General features: G+C 36.3%; 1 protein-coding gene across 4 annotated transcripts in view; it reads left to right on the plus strand.

Annotated features, from left to right (window-relative positions):
- osbpl1a (oxysterol binding protein-like 1A) overlaps window positions 1-23,524 on the plus strand; it is a 37,763-nt gene that overhangs the window by 2,660 nt on the left and 11,579 nt on the right. For all 4 annotated transcript variants that reach the window (XM_053634654.1, XM_053634656.1, XM_053634657.1 and 1 more), the window contains exons 2-19: window positions 2,156-2,196; window positions 4,365-4,490; window positions 5,233-5,318; window positions 5,396-5,470; window positions 6,152-6,263; window positions 7,834-7,919; window positions 8,740-8,884; window positions 9,797-9,864; window positions 10,663-10,707; window positions 11,645-11,718; window positions 12,085-12,148; window positions 12,252-12,347; window positions 12,470-12,592; window positions 13,415-13,496; window positions 13,887-13,993; window positions 17,930-18,095; window positions 19,858-20,050; window positions 23,380-23,455. In XM_053634654.1, coding sequence (XP_053490629.1) covers window positions 4,367-4,490; window positions 5,233-5,318; window positions 5,396-5,470; window positions 6,152-6,263; window positions 7,834-7,919; window positions 8,740-8,884; window positions 9,797-9,864; window positions 10,663-10,707; window positions 11,645-11,718; window positions 12,085-12,148; window positions 12,252-12,347; window positions 12,470-12,592; window positions 13,415-13,496; window positions 13,887-13,993; window positions 17,930-18,095; window positions 19,858-20,050; window positions 23,380-23,455 — 1,722 coding nt within the window. In that variant the 5' untranslated portion in view covers window positions 2,156-2,196; window positions 4,365-4,366. The remainder of the gene's footprint in view (window positions 1-2,155; window positions 2,197-4,364; window positions 4,491-5,232; window positions 5,319-5,395; window positions 5,471-6,151; window positions 6,264-7,833; window positions 7,920-8,739; window positions 8,885-9,796; window positions 9,865-10,662; window positions 10,708-11,644; window positions 11,719-12,084; window positions 12,149-12,251; window positions 12,348-12,469; window positions 12,593-13,414; window positions 13,497-13,886; window positions 13,994-17,929; window positions 18,096-19,857; window positions 20,051-23,379; window positions 23,456-23,524) is intronic.

Below are 23,524 nucleotides of genomic sequence, written 5' to 3' on the forward strand. Positions count from 1 at the left end.
GTATATATATATATATATATATATATATATATATATAAAACTAAATAAGCTAAATATATATAAACTAAATAAAGGTTAACTGGATACCTGGATTTCACAAATAGTCACATCCTAACATGCTATTAAATGTTAATATTTATTAGCCAGATCAATTATCTTAAAAGTACTTGTTTAGTAATGAAACAATAAAAGATCTATTAGATATTAGGCTTCATACAAAACAGGAGCAAGGCATGAAAGTGACATTTTAATTCTCCGAAACACCTTTGCTGATTGCTTTAGAGCAGAATCTGCATGTGATTAAATTTCCCCCGTTCACTGAAGATCAAAATAAATAGTGAGTTGATTATTTTCCTTTAACATCACATGCAGAAGTGTTTTTGCTCCTCATTTTACACAGCAGTTATTTATTAAAGAATGACCGGTTGTAGGCTTTATGAGTTTATAGTTGTATTTAATGTATATTTAAAAGCCCCTCTCTTTTTCCTCTCTTGAAGTTAATAAGACAAAAAACCCTGCAGCTTATAGACACACACACACACACACACACACACACACACACACACACACACAAGGAAAACAACAGCATATGATGACAGAAACATTGTGAGGAAAGGAAAAGAAAGAAACCTCCCAAAACAACAATGACATCAACATGACATAACCTCCAGATGGCAGGCATGAAGGTGTCACAATCCACCATTCGAAGAAGACTTTGAGAGCAAAAATATAGAAGCCATACCACAAGATGCAAACCACTCATCAGCAGTAAAAATCAGAAAGCGTGATTGTTATTCACAAAGAAATACAGAGATGAGCCACAAAACTTCTGGAACCAAGATTAACCTCTACCAAAGTGATGGAAAGGAAAAACTGTGGCGGAAGAAAGGATCTGCTCGTGATTAAAAACGTACAAGCTCATCTGTGAAGCATGGTGGAGGTAGTGTCATGGCTGGGGCTTGCATGGCTGCTTCTGGAACAGACTCACTAATCCTTATTGATGATGGAACTCATGATGGTAGCAGCAGAATGAATTCAGAAGTTTACAGGAACAGTTTGTCTTCCAATTTACAGAGAAATGCATCCAAACTTATCTGGAGGAACTTCATCATGCAGCAAGACAATGATCCAAAACACACTGCCAAGTCAACAAAGGACTTCATCAGGGGGGAAAAGTGTAAGGTTTTAGACTGGCCAAGACAATCACCAGACCTTAACCCAATTGAACAGCATTTCACCTCCTGAAGAGGAGACTGAAGAAAGAAATGCCTCAAAACAACCAACAACTGAAAGAGGCTGCAGTAAAAGCCTGGAAAAGCATCACAAAAGAAGAAAGTAACAGTTGGGTGATGTCAGTGGGTCGCCAGCCTGATGCATTTATTGCAGGCAAGGGATACGCAACCAAATATTAAACGCTATTTACTTTAATTTACTTTAAGACTATCAAAGGTGTCATGTAGTTCATATACACGAGTTTGAATTATAGCTATTATGAATTATAGCTATTATGGCTGCTTTTCATCTTATATCGTGCACACAACCAACAAAGGACATCAATAAAGCAAGATATCGTTGTCCAGCACTAAGACTACTGGGAATTGTAAAATAGTTTTTCCCTTTTAAAATTCCCAATAGCATTTGAGTCCTAATCAGATCAAGACACTAGCAGAAGAGGGATGAATTCACTGGCAGGTAATAAATAAGTCTAAAGTCTTAGATCGCAAATCCTACACTACTAAACATCAGATGAAATATTGTTCCAAAATGTAGCATTAATAAGTGTAACTCCACATGCCGACTAAATGTCCATCAGAGCAGTTACACATCCATGACACACTCAAGAACTTAAACTGATCCAGTTTCTAACAAATTGGCTTTTTGTAACATTACAAGCTGCATATTTTTGTCTTATTAAATTCAAGCGGGAGAAGAAGAGTCTGTTTATAGCTGCTATAATGTAAATGATAACAGGGACTAACTAATTTCTTTAGAATCATTATGGAAAGATGAGATACAGGAACATAGAAATATATTGTCTTTCACAATCTAATAAAATTCTAAAAATTTCAATCAGTTTTTTTGGCTGCTGGTAAAATTGTCATTTTAAAAAATGTTTTTCTTTTTCTTCTTTTTTTTTTGAAAAATTCTTGTGACGGACAAATGTGATACAGAGAAATCCAGATTCAAGAAAATAAGGTATGACATGTTTATTAATAAATAAATACAGTTGTAGTTGTAATAAATTAGAATTTTGTAATAAAAGTGGAATAAAACACTTCAGAAAATAATGTTGTATAAAGATTTTTTTTTCATTCCTAACTGAGTCTTTTATTCCTTTAAACTTTTACCTAAATGTGAAGTCTGATTCCACTGCTGTTTGTAATTAAACCACATTGCAGTCACCAAGACTTGCAAGAGCTCTTTCTTAATAAAAGGAATCATTGTCTTTGGATAAGCTACTTCCAACATTTTTGTGAAAAGGCATGTAAAACAAACCAGCATCATGTGCTACACTGCCTCACAGCAGTATTTTTATTTCCTGGTCAGGGTAAGGAAGTCACAAGACAGTAGTTTATCTGCTTCTTTTGTGACTGTATTGTTACGATGAGTGAATGAAAAGGATAAGGAAATAACTGATAAATTCTGCAGTATACTGTGTATATACAGTGCCCTCCACTAATATTGGCATCCCTGGTAAATATTAACAAAGAAGGGTGTGAAGACTTTTAGTCAATACTTTGTGCTACCTCCCTTTGCCAAGATAACAGCTCTGAGTCTTCTCCTATAATGCCTGATGAGGTTAGAGAATACATGGTATGGGATCTGAGACCATTCCTCCATACAGAATCTCCCCAGATCCTTCAAATTTCGAGGTCCATGCTGGTGGACTCTCCTCTTCAGTTCACCCCACAGGTTTTCTATGGGTTTCAAGTCAAGGGACTGGATGGCCATGGCAGGACCTTGATTTTGTGGTCAGTAAATCATTTTAGTGTTGGTTTTTAATGTGTTTTGGATCATTGTCCTGCTGGAAGATCCAACCATGGCCCATTTTAAGCTTCTGGCAGAGGCAGTCAGGTTTTCATTTAATATCTGTTGACATTTGATAGAGTCCATGATGCCATGTATCCTAACAAAATGTCCAGGTCCTCTGGCAGAAAAACAGCCCCAAAACATTAAAGAGCCCGACCACTATATTTAATCATGGCCATGAGGTACTTTTCCATATGGCTACCTCTCTGTTTGCCAAAACCACCTCTGGTGATTATTACCAAAAAGCTCTATTTTGGTTTCACCTGACTGTAGAACCTGATCCCATTTGAAGTTCCAATAGTGTCTGGCAAACTGAAGATGCTTGAGTTTTGTTTTTTCCTGAAACCCTTCCAAACAACTTGTGGTGATGTAGGTGACTTCTGATTGTAGTTTTGGAGACTTTCTGACCCCAAGACACAACTAACTTCTGCAATTCTCCAGCTGTGATCCTCGGAGATTTTTTGGTCACTCGAACCATCCTCTTCACAGTGCGTTGAGCCAATATAGACACACGTCCAATTCCAGGTTGATTCATAACATTTCCAGTTTAATGAAACTTCTTAATTATTGCCCTGATGGTGGAAATGGGCATTTTCAATGCCTTTGTTATTTTCTTATAGCCACTTCCCATTTTGTGAAGCTCAACAACCTTTTGCCGCACATCACAGTTATATTCCTTGGTCTCACCCATTGTTATGAATGACTAAGGGAATTTGGCCTATCTGTTATCTCATATTTATACCCCTGTGAAACAGGAAGTCATGGTTGAACAATTTCCTGTTCTTAGTCACCCAAGCGTACAATTTTTTTAAAAAAATCAGTGGGAATATACTGCAAATATATTTTTCTCATATGACTTCATAGGGGTGCCAATAACTTTTGCACACCTATATTTAACAAAGATATATATTTTCTAAATAACCCTGTGTTAATAATAGAGCAGAGTATTTTTGTGAATTTTTTGAACAAAAGTTCTAAAGGTTCAACAATAAGACAATTTCTCTTAGCCTTCTTTGCTCATATTTACCAAGGGTGCCAATATTAATGGAGGGCACTGTAGCTATATATTGTTCATAATCTAGGTTCTCAACAGTGTTAATAATTTGGTATTTTATTGTTTGTCTTGAAAAGAATGTTGACATTGAGGACTTTGTGTTAATTAGCTCAGTATGTATACTGTGCTATGTGCCCAGGAAGTACATTAGAATATCCACAAAGAGGTCTTTTATCGTCACAATTTTTTCCCAGAAATTGTTTTGTCTAAAAAGTGTTTGTGGTGTTCCTCAGGCGTTAGTGTCTGGGCCACTAATGTTTGTGTTTTGTTTTTTTTTAAGTAATGGAGGAGCTGGATCCAGAAGAGCATTTTCTCCGGGATGCCAGAAATGGGAACTTGCCAGGAATTCAAAGCCTTTTGATGTCTAAAATAAGAGAAGAAACTAAATTTGACATCAACTGTAAAGGTATGGTGTGTGTGTGCATCACATTTGATAGTTTTGTGCCCATCTTATATAGTTTCTAGCATTAGACTTAGGTTTATCTGAAAAAATAAAATAATAATTTGTCTTAAAGACAGACTGAGTTTGAATGCTTGATTCTGATCGGTCAGCAGGTGTTGATTGATTTTCTTTAGCAGCAGCTCTGACAGTAGTTCCAGCTATAACATAAATCACTAGTGTACATTAATGCGTTTATTCGAATATGTTATTGGTTTTATAGTAACAGCTTAAAGAGGGACAGGGCAGACACAGGATGTCCAAGGGGTGGGGGAAGGGCACCCATTAAGGCACTTCATTATGTTTCCTTACATGTAGGGGAACCTTGTAGGGCACTGCGTCACTTATTCTTCATTAGTAGGGTAGCCTAGAGGGCATCATGTTTTCTTGCACATGGTAACACCCTAGAGGGCATTTCATCATGTTTTTTTTTTTGTTCTTTTCTTTCATGTGAAAGGTAGCCCTTAGGGCTCTTGAACACATTTTATCTACCATAGGGACACCCTAGAGGGCACCTTATCACATTTTATCTACCATAGTTGCACACTAGAGGTCACTTAATCACATTTTAACTGCTACAGGGGAACCCTAGTGGGCAACTTCAAAGTGTTGTTTCGACCAAGGGGGCACCAGGGATGGCACTTTTCCTTTGTTGTGTTTTATTTCTTATATATTTAATGCTGACTGTAACACTATTTCTTGCTCTCAGGCAAGAACAGGTCAAATTTTGGATGGACTGCTCTTCATCTGTCATGCTACTTTGGACACAAGGATGTGGTGGAGGAATTGCTAAAGGTACACGTCATTATATAAACTTTCTTCATTAATTAAACAATAAAATGGCTAAGGATTTCACTGAATCTCATGTTCAGGCTGGAGCAGATGCCAATCTGACAAACAATGTAGGAGACACACCACTCCATAAAGCAGCATTCACAGGACGACAGGTACGTTATATTAATGTTCCATTCATTTTATGAGTGCTGAAACAGTATTTGTGGATTTCATACAAAAATTTCACTGTCTTGGATTTTTTTTTCTTTGGGGAATGTAAACTCAACTGTAAAAGTGTGTAAGTGTTATTTCTAAAAGAGGTATATCTAATTTTGTTGTTAGATTTTTTTTCATGCAAAAACAAATTTATTATTAATAAATTTAGCTCTTGTGCTAAATATTATCTATTATAAAAGTAAAATGTTGGAAATTAACTCTTGAATGCAAAAATTATTTTAGAAACATTCCCAGATTTACATTCAGTAGAATTTTTCTAAATATCATTTATATTCAAAAGTGGCTTGCATGAATTCTTACAATTTTTAAATAAAATTTTTAAGGTACATTTTGTGTAGAAACTTTTCAAAGATATGCCAGAGACAATGAGAATAGAGCAATGGAAATATTATAAATGATTTATGTTCAATTACAGTAATGGTCTCAAATGATTTGGAGGTGATTTATATCTTATATTTTCCTAAAACAGTTTTAAATGGACTGTGCATAAGTATGCATGAAACAGTTAAAAATCTCCTTGACTCAGGTCTGAACATTATTAACACTGTATTTAGACCGTGTAATGAATGTGAATTTTTCTGCCTTTTATTTGTCCGGTTTTCTGTGTCTCTGTGCAGGAGGTGGTGATGCTGCTGCTTCAGTATGATGCCTGTCCTTCAGTCATTAACGGCTCGGCTCAGATTCCCAAAGACATCACGCACGATGAGGAGATCAGGAGCATGCTAGAGGGTATGCCCACTCACATTATCAAGGACGTGACATAAAACTGAGGTTCGAAATTAAGGTGGGGTGGGACGGTTGGAGGTGGAGAAAATGTCATCCATCCAGTAAAAAAAAAACAAACCATGTAAAATTACTGTTATATAACATTTTAATTAGCTTAAAATATAGAACAGTTAGTTTTGGTCCACTAAATTGATTGGATAAGCGGCGTTCCAAAACAATTTAGTATAGCAGTCCCCGTACATTTCATTGCTATTATCACTGTTTGTCTGCGTTCGTTACATAACATTCTGATTGTAGTAATAGTTTGTTACACTGAAAGGGTTACTAGACTGTGAGTTACTGCAGGCTGTCACTTAGTCTGTGCTTCGAATGGCAGCACGATGTGTGATTTACTACATGTGGAATGGCATAAATCTCCTTATATTTGCTCATTAATAAGGCAATTTTTTAAAATAAATAACGTTTGCATCAGGATTGATTGGTCAGGAGGCAAAAAAAAAAAAACTTCACTTGGCACTATTCTCAAAAGTGGAACTTTTGACATTTTTGGAAGACTTTCTGTGACCGAAAAATGCTGCAAGGCCTCTTCCCGTAGGATTACATGCAGGGTTGCCACAATCGTTTTTTGGGGGGGTTTTTCTTTTTTTTTTACACCAATAGTCTATTTTGCAAGGTTTGCAAGGTTGCTGGTGGGTTTTTGATCGTGAGTTCGAATGACAGCGATGGCTGGGAATCGAAGGAGCTGTGGCTATGTGTGTTGTCTCTGGGTGGGACGGACATACTCATTGTCTCCCGTCAATCACGCGGAGGGAAGATAGCTCTTTTATCTGAGTGTGTTATGCTGCCCTGTGATGCAGACTGAGCAAAAGTTCACAAAAGATGTGTTTGGCTGGTGTCATGTGTCTCAGAGGAAGCACATGTTAGCCTGCCCCCTCCCCGATTGGTAGCTTCACCCTCCCTGGTTGGTAGGGAGAAAATAAAGCAAAACAAAATAGTCTGTGACTGAGTTTGTTTTAAAGCAAATACTTAGAATGAAATCGAATCAATTTTCACAAAAAAGGACTATGGTAAGAAAGCGTTTCGCTTTCTTTTAGCTTTCGTACCAAGTGATTATAAAAAAAGGTGTATTGCAGATGCTGTAAATCAGAAACACGTGCACACCACAGTGAATTTGTTTCCTATGCAAAGACTGAGAAAAGGAAGAAAAATTAGTCTCTCTTTTCCAGAGCTTACGCTTTTGGGGCTAGGACTTTTTGTGTGTTTTTTGAGACATAGTTGGGCTGGAAATTATGCTGAGATGTGGTACTGTAACTCTAATTACATGTTGAACATATACTCCTTTAAAAGTGTTTTACACTTATTTGTGTATAGTATTTTTTGTTTTTTTGTTTTGTTTTTGAAATTTGGAAATTACTCGAAACTGTGATGTAGCACATACCAAAGCAGTGATTCCTCACATGGAATTGATGCATGACAGGAAATGTATGCTTACAGTTTTCCACTGAAGACTGCAACATCACTTTGTATTCTAACTTTGTTTTTTCTATATTGATACTTTTTTTTGCTCTGTCAGCGGCAGAACGAACTGAAGAGAGGAAGTTGGAGGAGCAGATGTTAGAAGCAGCTCGAGAAGGAGCCACAACTACCCTGTTAAAACTGGTACAGTACCAGCACTACAGCTTATCACCTGCACGATCATGTGTAGCAGCCAGCATTATAAACATATTGCGCAACATTTTGCCTAGTGATTAGCGTGTGATCTATGAGGTTTTGAAATTTCTAGTTCCACTATAAACTGTTTGTGCTTAACTCAAGGGGAAGGTTACTCTCCTTCCCCTTCTTCATTGTGCATTCTTGCTTGATAAGCGATATGTACATTGCTTTCTTATATTTTGTGGGGCCTCATTTCCTGTAAGCCAACCATCTACCTCTAACTTGTAGTTTTTAGCCACAAAAGTCAATAAACTCACAAAGTGACACTCCAAAAGACACTCCAAACTGATATATTTTCCTATAACAGCATGTCCAGAAGTGCTTTACTCCTCTTATACCACAGCAGTTTGCTAGTGATGACAAGTTTTGAGCAAGATGTACTTGTATTATTGTTGTGATTTTAAAAAAATGGAGAAAAAAATTCAGCTTGCAGACTTGCTGCTTTACCTCCGACACTGGAGACTCCTTGTATAAATGATAATATTTTTAGAATATTAGAACAAGCGCAGTAAAATAAACTATGATTTGCAGCTACACTGTTTTCAGAACTGCTATTATAGATAATTAATCAACACCTTCCTGCCAGTCAACAGCCCGACAATATAAAGAGTTTTATTTACTGGGGTAATACAGTTAAAAAAAATTGGCCATCCTACTCGCATAACTACACTGAATTTGAGAAGTGCTGGTCTAGTCATTGCTGTTATTTTCTAATGTAGGATGTTTAGCTAAGTCTGTGTTACATGTTGTTTCTCTCTGAACATAGCTGAACAGGGAGAAACCTCCAAACATCAACTGCACAGACCTGCTGGGTAACACGCCATTACACTGTGCTGCATACAGAGGCCAGAAACACTGTGCAGTCAAACTGCTGCAGAACGGAGCCAGCCCCAACATCAAGAACAAGAACGGTAACTAAAGAACATCATCCTCATCATCGGCTCACACAAAACTCAGACAAACACAAAGTATTGCATTACACATAAAAACTAAGAATTTTTTACTTGGAGGCTTGTTTTGGTGAAGTAGAATTATGAATTATTATATATAGAATTATAATGCTGTTTCTCTCCAGTCTATGTATTGTATGTTGCGTTCATTCCTTTTTATTCTTTCAAAATTAAAATGGGAAATGGTATATGCACTAAAATATGTAAAAAAAAAACAAAAAAAACAAAAAAAACAATCTCCATAAAATTATTTTGAGGAATATACCGCAATAATAATAAATGAATGGATAAATGAAGAATCAAAGGAAATCATTTGCCACCAGAAAACAGTTTTCAGTACTTTTAAAAGTAGTTAATGCAGCACTAAATTTATTTGAATATAGCATTTGTATTCATTTTTCATTTTGAAATGAAATTAGGAAATCAAGGAAACACCATTTTGTTTTATTTTTGTATTGGTTTATTCTTGCCACACACAAAATTAGTAAAAGAATCAATTTTTTCAGAAGATTTTATTTTGTAAAAAAAAAAAAAAAAAATTATTGTATCAGTATATTTCAGCATGAAACGAGTCAAGTTGAGCTGGTACAAACACATGTCAGCTATTCTACAGACTATTCTTGGGTTAAAGTGGGTGTAACTCTGTAACTGTAAAAAAAAAAAAAAAAAAAAAAATTACCAAAATAAAATTTGAGGATGGAGTTACTTAATTAAGTGATTTGGAAATGAAATTCTGCTTTTGATGACCCTGTTTAATAGTAGTTCTGCATGTTGTAATATATTGGTTGTCTCCTACAGTATGAATGGAGGAGAGTGTGTGATGATTTAGATGCTTTGATTCATTGTTGAGTTTTCTCCCTGGTGTGTTTTCAGGTCAGACTGTGTTTGATCTTGCAAAGGACACAGAGATGAGGCAGATCCTGGAGGGCAGTTTGATGAAAGTAAGTGCAGCACATAGACGTACTGCACTGTTAACATTTATACCACAGTACTAGAGAATTCTGGATTCTGGTTGGTCAGAAGGTGTTGATTAATTTCACAGGTTGATTTTAATTCATTTGTTCTCATATACTATTGTTTCTATAGTAACAGCTCATTCACAGGATCTTAAACAGCTTGTTCCACATAATTAGATTAAAGAACAAAGTTTTCTATAAGGAGACGTTTATTGAACATTTATGGAAGCAGTCTCTGCAGCATCAGTGTTTTGTAACAGTCAGAGGTATAGCTGTAACATTTTTCATAAAATATTCAGTAGAGATTTTTTTTTTGTCTAAGTAAGTTCAAGTGATAAGTTTACAGGTGAGGGAATGACTGTTTATATATATATATATATATATATATATATATATATATATATATATATATATATATATATATATATATATATATAAAACTATAAACTATAACTATTTATATATAAACATGTTATGATATAAGTGTGAACAGGAACTAACTTGCTTCCGGGACATTCCATAACAATAAAATAAATGTAACTATAAATAGACGACAGGTATGACTGTCGTTCTTCAATATATAAAAATTGTAAATGTTGGCAACTTGCTGTGCCATCGTGTGGAATGAAACACATCAGGACATGCTGTTTTGGAATTGAATCAACTCCAGGGTGGTAACAGTAACTTTGCTTCAATACAACACTCCGTCATGGATTATTTTCCCATAACAGCAGTGATTGTTACAGTGGGACCAAAGCACTTAGCGATGCTTTTTCTTCACAGGGTCCGAGGCGTTACGTTCAGATGTTTGATGGTCCACTTTGGAAGGTATTTCGGTGATGTGCTCTTTTTCCCTGCCTCTGTATGTGAGTAGTGTGTGTGTGTGTGTGTGTGTGTGTGTGTGCGCGCGCGCGTGCGTAGTGCATACATACATACATACATACATAGTAGTAATTTACCATACTGTATATGCGCTATGTATATGCTTATGGTATGTTTTTGCCGGGATATGAGAGAGAGACTTATACTGTATATATTACATTGGCATATTCATACAGATCATTTTGTAGAAAGTAATTAGCAGATAAATCTTTCCATATGCAGAACAGCTAAAAAATGGGGGAAAAACAGGGACACTTCCATGAAATCTTGCCTTCTCAGCACCAAAAGCTAGTCAGCTAATGGTAGTGATATGAGTGATAATGTTCATGATGTAACAGCATGCTGTGGTCAGTATTACGGTTTTAACCAACTAATATGTCAGTATATTTATTGATCTAAACTGAACACTACTATAATATTATTTAAAAGTAGCAAAGTGGTGTTTTATTTACTCTTACCGATTTTAGCAGCCATGTTGATCTGACATTATATGCTGAACTCAGGATTGAGGACATTAGAGTATGAATTCCCAGTTGTTGCTTTTTTTTCTTTCTTTCTGGAAATTAGTTAAATAATTGATTATGCAACATAAAATCACATAGCTCCTCTGGCAATAACTACATTTCCCCACCTCCCCATGTAAAGGTAATCCAGTCTGAACAGGGTGTTATGCTAGTTGATGTGAGGTGCAATGTCCGATTGCTAGAGTCAGTGCTAGTTGTTTTCATAGCTGTGTCTAGACTATGTGAACCTGTAGCTGTGTGATCTGAGAGATTTACCGGATAATACATTTTAAAATTAAATTAGTATATTTGCAAAGCAAACACGCTTTAAAACACTTCTACAGCGGGACACTTTATAAACTATGTCTCTATCCCTCCAGAGCACCAGGTTCTTTGGCTGGCGTTCCTGCTGGGTCGTTCTTCAAGATGGAGTTTTGTCATGGTATTCAAAACAGTGAGTGTTTTTAAGTTTGCCTCTTCACATTCACAAACATGCTGGATTAAAAAATGTATATTGCCTTCGTTTTAGAGCTAAAGAAATATCGAGCTATGAAGCAGAAACAGTCATTTTAATAATGCCCTTGAGTATTAGTGGTCTTAAAGTAGGAAATACTAATCAGTGAGATGATTATCATAAACTAGCTTGACAGGATGTTTCATGAAACCTGTTCTATAAAACTGCTCACAATCGTAGATGAACTTCAGCACACACCCACCTCCACCAATCAAAGACACGCGCACCAGACTGCTGTGTTCAATATACTGTTAATATAATTTTATTTATTCTAATTGATTTATCTTTTTTTTCTTCTGATTTCAGGTCTGATGCTGCATCCAACAGTCAGAGTAAAGGCTGCAAAGCCCTGACCCAGGCCCAATGTAGTGTAAGATCAATCATTTAATAATAATAAATTGTTCTATTATTAGATCCATTTATACTTCTTCTTAATATAGACAGTGTCTTAATATGTGGCTTTGCTCTAACAGACTAAAGACAGCTGCTACTTTACAGTCAAGTGCTTTGATGACAGCGTCCATTATTTTAAAGTCTCACCCAAAGGTGACCCAGAAGCCACCAGAAAAGTGAGAACAGGTTTTGATCATTAGAGAAGATTTCTAAAACAAAAAAAAATCAGGATCGTTTTCCATACCCACACTCAGACAGTCTAAATATTGAGAGGGGTGTGTGTTTGAGTGTGTTGCAGAAATGGTTGGACGCTATCGAGGCGCACTCGGCATTCAGCACTCATTACTGCTCGCAGGATCAGGACAGCGAGGAAGACGAGGATGAGGTGATATCAATGGGCGAGCTGATGGAGTCTCTGCAGGTTAGGAAGGAACTCTTTATCGTTTATTCTGATATTTACAAGTTACATTACAATACAGATGAAAAATAAATAAATAATAATTCAGATAGGACAGAAGGAAATTGATCCACAAAATGTAAAAAAATCCACGATACAATCTCGACACTAATTTATGTAAAGATTATAAACATACTGTAGAACTAAACATCGTGTTAGCGCTCCTGACTTTCCAGCAACAATATTTTAATCGTCTCAGTTACACCCACTTATTAAATCCCTTAATCCCTTATTCCGTTATCAGCTCGAACGATTACATCCAGTGCAACTGTCTGACAGGAGTTAATGTTTTGGCTTGGAATACATTCAAAAACTATGGAACGCCATTTCAATATTAAATACACAAATACGACATTATCAGTTTATTAATCATCCCTTTAAAGCAGATTTTTTTTAAAAATCGGAAATGTATCATAATCAGAAGCATTGCTTATCTTGAGGAATAAATTTATTCTGGGTTAAATTATGTATTAAATTAAAGTGATCCTTTGCAAATAAATGCTAGGTCAGCTTATTCTTCAAAACGCCTGCACATTTTTTTGGTTTTCAATCACACAATGCATGAAATGCATATAATTTTAAAGTACATTTTAACAAGTTGGTATTTAAACAGATTAATAGCTTAGCTTTCCAACAACATAATCAGTAGTAGCAGTTCAGAGCAATCCAAAAACTTGCATCATTTTGGTGTTATGACGGATCTGATTGTGGCTAATACAAAAATAAATTTCCAAATTATCCTCTCTCTCTTTTTGTTCCATAATTTTCTTTCACTGCTATTTACAGCAGGCTGAGGTGTGTCATGGGAAGTTGGAATCTGAGGTGCTGTCCCTCCTCTCCATGGTGAAAGAGGATTTACTCAGTGAAGGTAAGATCAGCTATATTCATATATTTTATTATTACTTCACAACAACAACAAAAAAAAGCAGTACCGACTGCTCTTACGTCAGGACAGGAAGTTACGGTATGGGGCAAGACTTTTTCTCCATTATTTATTTATTTATTACTCTCCAACCACAAAGGTATCCACTTTCAGGTTAAAAGAAATATTCCACTTGTGTCAGTGCTGTCCTGTTTGGATTATGTAGAGAACTGTATCCAGAGCTGAGGATTTAATGCTGAAATTCTGCACAGTGGTTCCCAGCGCTGTGCAAACAGTTGTGTGAGACAAACAGGATGAACAAGTATCAGCAATTCTGTCCTCAAGTTGTATTTCTCTGTCCTGTGGTGTATGTGTGTGTGTGTTATATTGGTGCAGGCCTCCCAGTGGCTGTGCTGCAGAAGCTCAGAATGGTGTGTGAGGCATCCAGCAAGACCTGTACATCTCTCCGTCAGTGTCTCGACTTGTTCTCCAAACAAGAGGGGGTACGGTGCAGTCTGTACAGGATTTCATGGAGTCTTTTTTGTTGTTGTTGTTGTTGTGGCCAAAAATGCGTTAATTTGCTGTGGCGTTTTTCAAAATTTGCAATGCAATTTGTGACCTTTTTTTGTGCTTTTTTTGCTTGAATTGGCGAAATTGCAATTGCATAAAATTGTTTTGCACGGTCTTTCACAGTGATGTTTGCTGGTAAATGAGACCTTTCAGCTGTACTCATGTTTGGCGCACATGAATCGAAGAAGGCTTTGGCTGAATACAAGTTGTGATGACGTCACATGATGCGTCTTGGCCCAAATCTACAGAAAATCTGCTATAATTTTGAAAAATTGCAAGCTCCTCAGAATAATGTGGAGAGTGCTTGATTTTGCATTAATTTCTGCAATCGCAGAATATTGAATATGTTGATTCCTTCAAAAGAAAATGACATTAATCCATAAAAAATGTCTAGAGTTAAGGAAACAGTAAATGTTTAATTTATAATGTTTAACAGAAAGAAAGTGATAAAAAGCATTTACTACAAAGTAGTCAAGTTTGAAGGGAACAGTTGATGGGCGTTTTGCTCGCAAGATCCTTTGCACTTTTTATGTTTTTTATGCTGAATGAAAAAATGCTTTGCATAAGTATTAACCCTCCTTGAACTTTTCCACATTCTGTACAACCTGGAAGTTTACACTAATGGTCAAAAGTTTAGACACACTCATTCTTTATTTAAATTTATTTATTTTTCTTCACATTTTAGAATAATAATAAAGTCATCAAAACTCTGGAGTAACACAAATGGAACTGTGGGAATTATGTTGTGATAAAAAATCCAAAATAAATCCAAATTATTTAGTATTTTAGCGTCTTCAATGTAGACGCCCCTTTTGCGCAACCGATTTCTTGAGGAATCTCCCTGAGATGATTTTAAACAGTATTAAAGGAGTTCCCACCTACGCTGAACACTTATTGACTGCTTTTTGGAATATTTTGCTCCAAGTCGTCCATTTAAAAAAATCTTTTTTTGTAAATAAAATGTTAGTTTTCTAATGAGAGAAATGAATATGTCGGCACAATTATATTTTTGTCCACAACACCGATTTCAAACATATAATTATACACCTTCAGATCAAAAGATTTTTAAGATCATGGGAAGTATTTCAGTCAAGTGTCTCCAAACTTTTGACCAGTAGTGTAACTGGGATTATAAATCATGAATCTACACAAATTACCACATAATATCGAAGTGGGGGGGAATCAATATAGTTTGAGAAATTATTTATGAATAAAAAACATAAAGTTGTGATTGCATATGTATTCACCACCATTGTTGTGATCCCCCTAAATTAGTTGACTTGTATGCTATTAAAGTGTTACACAATCTCAGTAAATATACACCTGTTCTAGAGAACATACTTAAACTAACAGTATCATGAAGGCAGAGGAGATATCCAAATGAGTCCATGACAAAGTTCTGGAAAAGTCGGGGGGATGGGGGTGGGAAGTTATGCATGCCCACTAAACTACCCGAAACCAGTTCTCGTTAGCGTTAAATGAGCTGAGTACATATTTGGTGTTGTTACTGCATATGTCTCAAGTAATACAGGAGGAGGTGATGGTTTATCTGTGTGATGACCTGAGATCAGGTGTGTTACTCAGCATGTGACAGCCTGACCCTCGGGCAGCGCAAACCCAGGAGCATGGGGTCGAAGGCAGGGTGAAGGCCAGGAGATTGATCACTGATAACGCAGGTTCATTTGATCATTAGTAAGTTTGATAGGGGAATGTTCTTGATCAGGAAGATCTCACCGGAGCTCAGAAGTGTCCATGTCAGTTTCCCTTGACTGCTAAAATCTTTCAAAGGGCTTAAAAAAGAAAATCCCTGGGTTGGGACAGGAGACAGCATGCAAGCTGTGGAAACGTAGCTGCTTTTTTGCATCCCGGGGTTTCCTCTTGTGTAGAAAAAAAAATCTACATGGACCACTTTATGTACTCTTAGTCCGTATATATTTTATTAACATAATCAAACTATTTTAAATATTAAAAATATTATAACATATTTTAATATTTTAATTATTTACTTTTAAATTTATTATACTTTTTAACATTTAAATATTAAATATATCTTATTTAAATATATTTTACATATAATTTAATATATTTATAGTAAAATGCATTTAATGTCTAATTTATTACAAATGATTTAATTTAAATATTATTTATTTCCCTTTTTTTTGTTTTTTGGACATGTTGAGCAAATATGTATGTGGGTGGTTCCATGATTGTGGTGCCTTTATACATCGTGTCGTTCCCTCACCAGCCTCTCTTTTTCTCTCTCTTTGAAGTTGAAAGACACAAAACCCGCAGCTTGTCATGTGACTGAGAAACCATATGAAGGATTATAAATTTTTCAAATTCACTTATGTGGATAGCTAGATAACGACCAATCAGAATAGAGAATTTAACAGAGCTGTACTATAAACATAATTAATAAGTCTGAAATCGAACAGACTAAATATCTATTTGCTGTAGATAGCAATTTTTTTCATTTTCTAAACTTTTGCAATAAACTATAAACAGTATTTGACTGAAACAGCAGAGATGGGTGTGTGCTGGAGGCGAGTGATGTTTTCGACCTTGTCCTTGTATTACCCTGTGTGTAAGAGACACCAGCAGTGATGGAAGTCCATCAGGTCTGTCAGTGCATGTTTTTGCAAAGGGCCGCCAGTTACATGATACCCGGAGGATTGTGTTTCCAAATGAGTGTACTAGAACATGACAGTCTGCTTCTGTTCTATCAGATCATTCAGGAAATTAATCATAGTTTATCTTAATCAGTGATGGTATTCAAAAGTGCTCTTAATATAAAAGTAGACATTCCGGGCTTTGATAATTTGCAGTTTTTCATAAGTATGTGTAAGGTTTTTTTTGTTTAGTTTTTTTTTTACCTAGCCTACTAGGTTTATATGTTAAAATGTTATTGTGGTAGTTGTATATGGTGTTTTACTATCAAAAAAGTTTTAGTTCTGCTTTCCAAGTTTATCTCTGATCCAGTGTTATTATGGAGAGGTGTGAATTGTTTGCCCAGCAGGGGACTCACATCCCTCCCTTTTCCCATTGCCCTACTTACCAGCAGCTACACTATACTCTACACACAGAAACCCAACAGTGTTCTGGCTAATCTTATAACAGAATTGTGGCGATAAAATAATTAATTTGTTTATACTGATTGAAAATGTCCTATAAGTCAATTTCTGAATGGAGCGCCAGTGTACTGATAGAAAGACTTAAAAACAAAGTGTGATTTTTCAGGATTTTATCAAGTTGTTATACAACTACATGTCGTATTTAAACAGATATAAACTTAATCAGTTCAGTTTGTAATTAGTTTGTAATCAATCAAAATGTCAGTGATGTTGCCCCATCACATCATCTTCAAAACAGAGATTGGTGCTTTAAATTTTAAAATGTTCAATAATTAGAAATTGATCCAACATAACAGAAGTGAGTGAATGTTAGTTTGAACACAGATCAAATGAGTAAAGAGACAACAATGAGGCTCATGCAGTGAGTGAGTGATTGATTTATTTTTACCTCTGGTGATGCAACAGAGTGTCTGGATGATGCAGATAATCAGTGAGAATATCATTTCCTGTTTAAACTTTAAAATGTGACAGAAATATTGTTTTTCCACCAAGAGATGAGGTTATAAATGTAGAGGTTGAAGTGATGTCGTCGAGTGGAAAAATCTTTAAATGCTTAACCCTTTAAAACTTTAAAATGCTAGACCTTGGGTGTGATACCTGCATAAGATAAACACATTTCATTTCAGTAATGCCTGCCATTTTCAGAATTATATATAGTAGAAAATGTCTAAAATTGTCTATTTATTGTGTGTGTGTGTGTGTGTATGTATGTGTGTGTGTGTGTGTGTGTGTGTGTAGACACGCAGTCTGAAGCTGGAACAGGAAGTGGAGAAGAATAGGATCCTGTCGGAGGCTCTGCAGACTTTGGCTACAGAGCACCATGAGCTGGAGCGGTCTGTGGTTCGATGCTCATCTCCCCGCAGTGCCATTCTCAGCGAGGACGACTTCTATGATGCCCTTTCCTGTTAGTGCTACTTCATTTTTTTTTAAAGCAGTCATTTACCAATAAGTGCTATACTGTCAGCTCCAAAAGTATTTGCATCCTTCAAGAGTATATGCAGCAACAAAAAAAATCCATCTTCAGTAAGGGCTTTATCCTGGTCAGCGTGGAGGTGGAGCCGAGGCTTATCACGGGAACACTTGGTGTGAGTGACTCCAGTCCAGTGACTCCGGAGGCTTGTTTGTTATCCTTGAAAACGGTCTGTATTGCTCTCAGTCTCTCTGGAATACAAATATAAGGTTGCACAAGTGTAAAATCCCGTCATCATCCATCATCATGAGGAAAAATAAAGATTTGCGATAGATTGAGTTTAGAAGCCATTTTAAATCACCAGTTTTTTTTTCATGATAAAGAGATGTTAATGCTCTGGGGCTGTTTTGGTCTGGCAGCTCTAATAACATCATGAAATCCACTAAGTACCTGGATTATTAGTGTAAAACCTTGTTGCCTCTGCCAGGAGGTTAACATTAGGTTCTCACTAGCAAGTAACAACCCACTTGTGTCCAATGGTGGCTGGTGGAATTATTATTTTTTTTCCCATAATTTCATCTTGTGTGCTAGTGCTTTCGTTAGCATATTAGCAAAGCAAGCTAACTGTACTAACTAAGTACAATCACCAGAGGCACCAATGATCTCTGCTATTTCCTTTATATTTATCTTCTTAATGTCTCTATACAGGGGGACCACGTGACTTAGTGGATGGCATGTTTGCCTCGCATCTCCATTGTTGGGGGTTGGAGTCCCGCCCTCCCTTGTGCATAGAGCTTGCATGTTCTCTCTGTGCTTCAGTGGTTTCCTCCTCCAGTCCAAAGACATGTGTTGTAGGCTGATTGGCATCTCTAAATTGTCCATATTGTGTGAATGTGTGTGTGCAATGGACAGCCCTGCAATGGGCTGGCCCCCCTGTCTAGGGTGTCCCCCGCACCCGACTCTAGGCTCCCCCATGAAAAATGATGGATGGATGTCTCTATACACATTTACATATGACAGGATAAGATTTTCTGCATTTTTGTGGGCAATAATTGCAAGTAAGAACTAAAGTTGTGAGTAGGGAACCGAAGAAATGTCAGCCCAAACATGCCATAGGATTGGTCCAAGGAATCATTTGAGCGAGTCATTTGTATTTTTTAGCTTTACAATGTCATAGCCAATTTGCAAAGAATCGAGAAAATCTCGTTTGTAAAGTTGCTTGTTGCTGAAAAAACGGCTCCATTTCTCACCCATATATAAACAATAAACCTTTCGCTTTGCCGCTTCCTAGTGTGAACCCAGGGTGAGATTTGTCCATATGTTTGAGCTCATAATATCACCGACACATGTTATATATGTGTTTTCGCTCATTTCGTGAGGGGTGTCAATAATTCCAGAGTTGACTGCATACTATAAATACTGCATCAGTACTTTGAGGAACAACAACCATTGTTTCTAGTTTCATTAATGATGCAATGCAGCAGAACAATCGACTGCTTTTGCGGTTTTTCAGAAGCACATGTGCGACTTCAGTAAACTGATCAGCACTTAAAGCAATACAGTTGATCCAGACTTCTTTTTTTGTGCTGTAAGTAAATACATTTACTAAGTGTTTAGTGTGCAGCTTCATTCTTCTTAGCATTTCGGCTCCTTTAAAAGCCACCTGATCCCCCTCTCTGGTTTCATCAGGTAGCTTGATGGCAGCTTCTCTCCTTAGCGTGTCCTGTGTGTGTGTTTGTGTGTGTGTGTGCTATAGATTCCGACTCTGAGCATTCGCATAACTGCCTAGAGTTGAGCTGCTCGTTCAAGGAAGGGGACGAGGGCAGGTCAGAGCTCTATTATAGTGTGCCGAGTTGTCTCACCGGAGGGACGATGTCCCAGGAGGATTGGCGTGGTGATGAAGAGGAGGAGGATGAAGGAGCCAAACCCAATGGAACCAAAAAACACAGGTGAGTAATCAACATGGTGAAAAAATTCATAGCATAAAATGGCAGAAAAAGAAAGTTGCTCCAGGTATGATCCCAAAATTCCTCATTAATTACTATGTTACTATTACTGTGAGTATGCTAATAAAAATTTTAAAGTAAAGTCTTGTATAACTTTACAATAATAATAGCTTTTTATCACCGTCTCCCCTTTCGCTGTGTTTTGTTTGGTCATATGTTGAAATAAATAATTTAGTTGGCGTGCGCCAGAGGAGGAGCTCACGTCGAACCCTGAAAGATTGATGAAGCGGCCAAACGTAACGGCTAGTAATTTGAACTTTTCAGTTAATCTATGAAAACTGAAAAGGCGTTAACAGAATGCCCCATACAAGGACGAGATGTCTTTGTCTGTGTTTACTAATAAATACTTTGCCCGTGAGTCCAAAATTATTGGCAACTTGCAAGAGAATGGGCAAAAATACATAACTATTGAACTGGAGAAAATACTTCTAAATAAAAGATATTTTAAAGAAAACCTTCTAACAAAACTCACTTTTAATATTAATATTATCAATTAATATGATCAATTGTGTTAATAATACTATAATATTCATTTTGTTATTAATAGCATTTTCTTCTAAAGATTATTTAAAGTAAAGCAATAATTGTTATACATGTTTCTTTTGACCAAGTTATTTTTGTGCCTGAAAGGGCTTAGGGGTTGCATGACTCCTACTTTTTACTAGTCGACAAGTAATTCAAAAAAGTGGTCAACTTTTTTTTTCTGTAGTTAAAACCAAATCTGTTTCAGGACATGGCATTTTTAGGCTGTTTTACTGTATTTGTGCAGTATCAAAACATTTTGACATGACATGAACGTTTCAAAACACAAACCTTCCATTGCATGCATATACACAGGCTACAAAAACATTTCCAGCTTCAGCTGTTTAGACTACACTGTTAATTATGAATGTATACGTTAACCATGGGGCAATAAATGTACAAAACAATAAATCTGGGTATCACACTATTTAGGGACCAATTCTTAAAATGCACTCGTATGGATGAGCTGGCATCTCAGCTGAAATTGTTGATTCTGAAACTGAGAGCATTTCTGAGAGAACTGAGAGAGTTCAATACAACTTACTGATGGATTGAGGAGGCCACGTCTACTTCAGCGTCTGGGCGGTTTATCCGCCATATTCAAGTCCAATCTTTAGTGTTCAAAAATGAGTCCGGATTAGCCTCTTTGAGCCGACACGTCTGATCTGACTCTAGCTGAATATTATTGGATAGTGATGCGCAACCTATGGCTCTGAAAACTCTCATTGACACAGCACTTCTCACAATACCACAGTACAAGGATTTTATGCATTACTCGAGCAGTCTGTGCAAACCCCTAATCCATTCTCTATTTTGTGAAACAGTAAACATCCACTAAATATTCCATGTAAGTATTTTTTGGACTATGGGTTTTGGGTTCATTTTGAAATCCCTGGCCTTGTAAAGCCATATTTCCTTTCTCAAGTTCAAGTGGCTTTATTGTCATTTCAACCATATATAGCCTAGCTGATACGGTACACAACGTTCCTCCAGGACCATGGTTCTACGTAACACAAGACACTAACCACATGAGATGACACAGAACTAAATAAGATCTATACATTTTTACATAAAGTGCATGTGCGGACGTGTTCTAACAACACAAGACAGTACAATACTACAAAAACAGGACAGTACACACAGTAAATGACAGTGTAGTGCCGACCAGTAAACAGTTTTAGTGTGGACGTGTCAGGTAGTGCAAAATATAGGTGGCAAAGAGTAACAATATAATTTAAAAATGGTATAAATATAAACATAACATGCCATGACTTATTCAACAGATTAGCTTATATTACCAAATATGGACATAGAAGTTATTGCAGTAGCAGCCAGGTAAAGTGTATAATACTGACAAGAAATTAAATAATTTTTTTTTTAAATATAATATTTAATTTCTCTTTAATTTCTCTTTCTATTTAATATTTCTCTTGGATAACTGGAATAATCTGATCAAGCTAAACATTATTTTTAATCCATACAGCTGAAACGCAAGACGTGGTTCAAATAAGATGTAAATCATTTATTAGGTGATTGACAGTTCCTGTCTAGACAAGCTTTGTCTCTGCGTCTTGGTTGGTCAAGTCGACCCAGCTTCCATTCCGCTTCCTTTATTGTTTTAGGAGAATAGATTTTAATTACTCTTCACACATGTATTGGAAATCGCCCAGTTGTGCTCCTAACAGGGTTCTAACATACACATTTATAGCGTGTAAGTACCTGTGCTGAGTTTGGGTGCCCTTTTCTTGCTGAGAAAGATTGAGGTAAAGCTAGATATAGTTGAGAATGACAGTCTTTTTTCAAATGTCTTTCTTCTGGTGCTTTATGAGAACATTACAGTTATAATATTATTATCATATGATTTATTATTTTCCCACAATAATGTTTAGGCTCATTATCCTTGTCAGGATGGAAGTGGATCTGAAGTTTATCCCAGGGACACTGTGCACGAGCTCAGGATCAGAGTTTTATTTGTTACTCATATTTAGCTCGATAAATATGCTAAATTGGTATTGATATTGATATCACCACACACTCTAATGAAACGTTAGCTATAGGCCTGCTTTTTTCCATACCATACCATTCCATAGTTTTGGAATTTTACCAACCAATTATGTTATTGTATTAACCAACTAATCACAAACCCTTCATCCTAACAGAAACTAACCTTCATCAACCAATCACCAACCCTTCAACTCTTCAAGTGTCAGAAAAACTCCTTGTACTCTCTTGAGCACTGTTAAGTATTGAAAATGGCTTTGTTTGGCAACTTTAATACACTCTTGTTCTCATGTGCTCAGGGTCCTGGATTCACAACATTATAGTGCCATATTAGTGGAAAAGTGCTAATAATAGCATTTATGAGTGCACGTTATGAACAAAAATGACACAGATAGTATAATATTCCGTACGATATATTAAAACAAACCGTCGTAGCAGGCATTAATTTAACAAAGGTTTTGGATCATACCAATGTCATGAAACATCAATACATTTACAGGAAGTGATCTGTAAGCTCTAAGATATCAGCGCTCAGAGAAACAGTGCAAAATTGTGGTTTTTTTAAATGCTTCGCATATTGTAATAATGTGTGTGTTAATGATTAAATATCAGTTGTGCAACACTATAGTAGTATTAGTGCACTTTTTTGGTTGCTAGCAATGCAAGCTTTGGATAAAAAATAAATATCCATTCGGAGAACATCCTATTAAATGTATGTTTTTTTGTGTTTTTTTGTTTCCGTTCTTCAGGACAAGTTTGCCGGCACCCATGTTTTCCAGAAACAACTTCAGCATCTGGAGCATACTGAGAAAGTGCATTGGAATGGTACAACACTGAACTTAGTGATCTCATTTTAACATCCTTGTTTTTAAAATACAACAAACACAGGACAGT

Source organism: Ictalurus furcatus, chromosome 10 (assembly GCF_023375685.1).
Source record: "Ictalurus furcatus strain D&B chromosome 10, Billie_1.0, whole genome shotgun sequence".
Classification (NCBI taxonomy): domain Eukaryota; kingdom Metazoa; phylum Chordata; class Actinopteri; order Siluriformes; family Ictaluridae; genus Ictalurus; species Ictalurus furcatus.